Source organism: Gadus morhua, chromosome 21, assembly GCF_902167405.1.
Source record: "Gadus morhua chromosome 21, gadMor3.0, whole genome shotgun sequence".
Classification (NCBI taxonomy): Eukaryota; Metazoa; Chordata; class Actinopteri; order Gadiformes; family Gadidae; genus Gadus; species Gadus morhua.
Window position 1 is genome coordinate 5,587,020 of NC_044068.1, and position 4,717 is coordinate 5,591,736.

A 4,717-nucleotide genomic window follows, 5' to 3' on the forward strand; every position below is an offset into this window, starting at 1 on the left:
CACGCCACTCCACATCGCCCAGTCTGCCACCTAGTGGTGGCTTCGGCTTCGGCTTGCTTAAAGCACTGGCTTAAGGCAGAGGAACGATTCAATTTGTCACCAAGTTGGATAAAAACGATCCCAAATTACGCTGAAAAAAACACAACAGGCCTGTGTTTGATGCACTGACGCCATTTGTTTTGTTATGCGTCTTCTTCTGTCGCTATCGCTTTCTTGAATAGGTCCATGGTCGCTATCCGCTGATGTGTGGTGCTGAGCGGACCTTCTTCGACATTTAGTGGCAATAGATCACATACCAGCGTCAAACAAAGCAAGCTTAAAATACCCTGCACAAAGGAGACCTCTAGTGGCCAAAATACCCCACTACACATAGGTCTGTAAAAAATATATAGTCGTCTCTCCCCAATGTCAATTTCAGATAAATGACGCAACCTATTTTTCTTTGTTGATTAAACGGTCAGTTATTCTCGAGATAAACACTACAATACAAAAAAGATGGTAGGGCTTGGGAATTAGTCTACGTTTGCTAATCGGTATGTTTTTCCGTAGGCTATTCGTTCTGGCCAGACCCGAACAAATATGGACCCCATAATTAAATAGGATCACATTCAACCATGATTTACGCAATGAATGGCTGGATCAGAATAATGAATTAGAACGACGCTATAATACTGTCAGTAAAAAGGCCCCTAAGCAACTATTCGGGAGCCTCACCGGCGGCTCCGTATGATGGGTCACCACTGGTGCCGTAAAGCGCTCCGCCTGGTGTCGCAATGGTGATTGCAGTGACAGCACTTTCCGGCAGCAGGGAAATCGAGGAGAAAGCACTGACAAACGTCGCAAGGGAAACCCTATATTTCCCCGGTAATCGTCGGAGTTACAGGCGGCTCGGCAAAGCAACTTTTATCTCGAGTGTAGATGTTTTTACGTGGTGAATGAAATCACATTTGACGTCTTTTCAAGCGTGAATCTCCACCTTAATGCGGTGGGATGGCTACAGTGCCGACCGGGCCTAACAGTTCATTGCCTGCATCCCCGGCTAAAATTACTCCTCTACCCGGGGATCGGAGCCTGGGTCCGGGGGCGGACGCGTGCGGCTGTGGCGCGGTGGATTTGACCATCGGGGAAGATCAGGGGAGGGAGTCGCAGGTCACTGCGGTCAAACGGTCGATCCAGAAAAAGCAGAAAAACATGCTAGCCCACGCTAGCCCGTCAGCGCTGCACCTCAAAGTGCAACACCCGGAGCAGCAGCAGATGAACGGCTTGGTGAGCCCCGTGGGGCCCGCTGACACCCACAGCCCACACGAACACGTAGATAACCGACCTGACAACCCGAGGCCGTCCGTAGAAAACTGTGACAGCTGCGACGAAGGTACCTCGAGCTACGACAACATCCCCGAGCTCTGCCAACACGAAGGCCACAGCCCCTTTTCAAATAACAGCAGCCACCCCCTCTTGAAAAACAGTAGTATGAATGGGATGCCTTCCATCACCCGAACCGGAGCCTGCCCAAACCTCCCTAAGACGATAGATGCCCCCGGGATTCAGAGGAACGAAGGAGAAGACTGCCACCCTTCGACCCCTGGGCCGTCGGGGGACGGGGAAGGAGACTACCTGGAGGATGGGACCTGTCCCGGGGATGGCTCGTCGAGCGAGCCGCCCGTGGCAGAGCTGGCCCGGCTCGATCTGAAAGGGCCACCGTGCACGGCGATCGAAGACAACCACGGGATTAATTACGTCCGTTACGAGTCCGAGTTACAAATGCCATGGATCATGAGGCTTATTACCAAGGACTTGTCGGAGCCTTATTCCATTTATACATACAGGTACTTCATCCACAACTGGCCGCAGCTTTGTTTTCTGGTGAGTATTTCGCTTAGGTCACTGCTGCCTTGACTTGGCGATTTATTGTGAAATGCGTCGCCATGTTGACACATTGTTTATTATAGGTTAATATTGTTTAAATTGATGCTTAATGATGTTTAAAATGTGTGTTTCCGTACAGTTTAACTGCTACAAGGCATTTGGTAATGGCTGTGCGTGCTATAGTTAAAATATAAGCTATACATATTTTGGTCACCTGTCATACTGAATCACATGAATCTAGTTATAATACCCGGTCTGGCCACACGTGTTCAAACTTATTTAGCTTGCCCATATTTAAAAATACCCCTGTTAGGACTATTAGGACTACCAGGGAATTTATAAAGCCTGCACTCTGCTCAGTTGTCAAGATGGTCCCTAAAGGATATGAACCGTTTAGGGCAGGCTGAGACTTTGGAAATAGTTATTCGAATACACTTGGTTCAACGCTTGCTTTGTTGTTCATCCTTGCATTGTGGAGGGTAGCCTCCTCTACCTCTCTATAACAACATGTGACATCAGCGGAAGTGGCACACTGTATAGATCAGAGAAGGCATTCTCTAAACCAGTTTATCCTCGGTTCTCCCTTGCGTGTGTGTGTTGTGTCCCAATGGCGGTGTTGTCTCTGTGGTTCCCCAGGCCATGGTGGAGCAAGAGTGTGTTGGCGCCATCGTTTGTAAACTGGACATGCACAAGAAGATGTTCCGTCGCGGCTACATCGCCATGCTGGCGGTGGATTCCAAACACCGGAGGAAAAGCATCGGTAAGGCCGCACCACCACCACCACCAAAACGTTCGAGGATCTTCTCTCTGGAAGACTCCGCCATAACCCAATGTACAGGGATGGACACAGAATCATGGTTTGGAAATTTCCCATCCGAAAAATGTCCACTACAGCCGCCACACTACATTCTGTACATTGTGTGCTTTTCTCCGTTGAAATATTCGTAATATTAAATATTGTGTCGCGCTATAGAGGAGGAGGAATCACCCTGCGTACGTTTTCTTCTTAAGAATCTTCCTCAGGTGACTCTTCTACACCGCATGAGGATTTGTTTGTTCTTTTCCCATTGAATGTTGTCGGGCAAAATGTGACGTTTTACATAATGCTGAACCCGCCACTCTGTGCCGCGCCTCAACCGCCCCTTCTTCCTGATTTAACCGGGCCGCCTTGGCAACCCGTTTCTACGCCACAGCCCATTCCCGAAATAGAAAGCGGGAGTTAAAAGTGGAAGTTGACAAACGGGCTGTTTATTATTTTGTCCTCCCCTCCCCACGGTCCCACTTAGCGGGCTCTGCTCAGGCCGACTGGTGTCTGATGTGATTGTTCCTCAGGTACCAACCTGGTGAAGAAGGCCATCTACGCCATGGTGGAGGGGGACTGCGACGAGGTAAGACCCCCTGATGGCTTTGGCACCTAATAGACGCACCGAAAACAGCCTTTATTTTTCTTTGCATGTGAAGGCGGCCAGTCTTATCTATGTTGGTCAGCGATCTTGAGTAAACCCTCAGTAGGCCATTCATTCGTTTTGGGCCGTGTGCCTTTCCCCAAATACACACCTCGCTATTATCTGACACGTCCAGCTGCCACGCTTTAAAACTGACAAATAACTTGCCCACCCAGTTACTCACCTACGTTTTTAAGTGTAGCGGGGAATCATCAAATGTGTGTGAACGGAGAAGCTAGGACTTGGGCATCAAGCAGGCAACGGGCTTCTAACCCAGGACCTTTTTTTTCTTTTCTTTTTTTTTTTTTTATACGAGAGTCGAACACCATAACCGCTAGACTGAGCCGTCCCCTCACGAAGCGTGCAGTGTCTGTCCTGTCCTGAGCACTGTGACGCGGTAGTGAACCTCTGGTTCTCTCTCCCCCCCCCTAGGTCGTCCTGGAGACGGAGATCACCAACAAGTCTGCGCTGAAGCTGTACGAGAACCTGGGCTTTGTCCGGGACAAGCGGCTGTTCAGGTACTACCTGAACGGCGTGGACGCACTGCGGCTCAAACTGTGGCTCCGCTAGACGGACGCCGAGAGGGGGAGAGAGAGGGGGGGGGGACAGCAGGCACCGCTCTTTGTACTGCCTCTCGCCAGCCGCCCCTCGAAAACCGCGCCCCCACCCGTTCACGTTTAGAACACACCTACACGCAAGCGCCCCCCCGCACACGGACACACACACACGCATACACACACACATACGCATACACATACACGCGCAACCATACTCTACACCATACATGTACCTGCGAACAGACAGGAATACTATGCACATAGGTATGCATAGTTACACGCGCAAGGCACACACACACATGCTCCCCCCCCCCTCCCCCCCGGCTGAATTCTTTGTGAACTCGAACTTGTCTGGCGGCCGATCGGATGGAGATCACACGAACGCTTTTTGCCAGAACCGCCCACCGTACCGGCCCCCCGTACATCGGCCCTCCCTACCCCGACCCCCCCTAAATAGTTTTTGAACCTTTTAAAAAATACAAAAAGGAGAAAAAGGAAGGGGGGGGTCAAGTTAAAGGGGGTCTGTGACCCAGCCAGGACGGGATAGATCCTATATCACTACATGACCTGTGACCCGGAAGAGGAAGTTGGGTGTGTCTGTGTCTGTGTCTGTGTGCGTGTGCGTGTGCGTGTGCGTGTGTGTGTGTTTCTGGCACCTTGGGTCTGGAGCGTACAGGACTGGAAGCTGGGGGGAGGGGGGGAGGGGAGGGGAGGTTCGGCCAAGCTGTGCAACGCCAGAGTCGAACAAACGTCGAAGAATGGGGAATGAATTCAGTAACGACATCCAGAACACGCAAGGAAGAGGTGGAGGGTAAAATGGCGGACTCAGAATAAAATATTTGGAGTTTA

At 50.8% G+C, this 4,717-nt stretch overlaps 1 protein-coding gene across 1 annotated transcript; it reads left to right on the top strand.

The window, feature by feature from the left end:
* Positions 1-752: 752 nt before the first annotated feature.
* Positions 753-4,717, top strand: naa30 (N-alpha-acetyltransferase 30, NatC catalytic subunit). Its single transcript, XM_030344685.1, has 4 exons — positions 753-1,863; positions 2,503-2,626; positions 3,199-3,254; positions 3,744-4,717. The coding sequence occupies exons 1-4, from the start codon at positions 991-993 to the stop codon at positions 3,879-3,881; spliced, it is 1,191 nt and encodes a 396-aa protein (XP_030200545.1). The 5' UTR covers positions 753-990; the 3' UTR covers positions 3,882-4,717.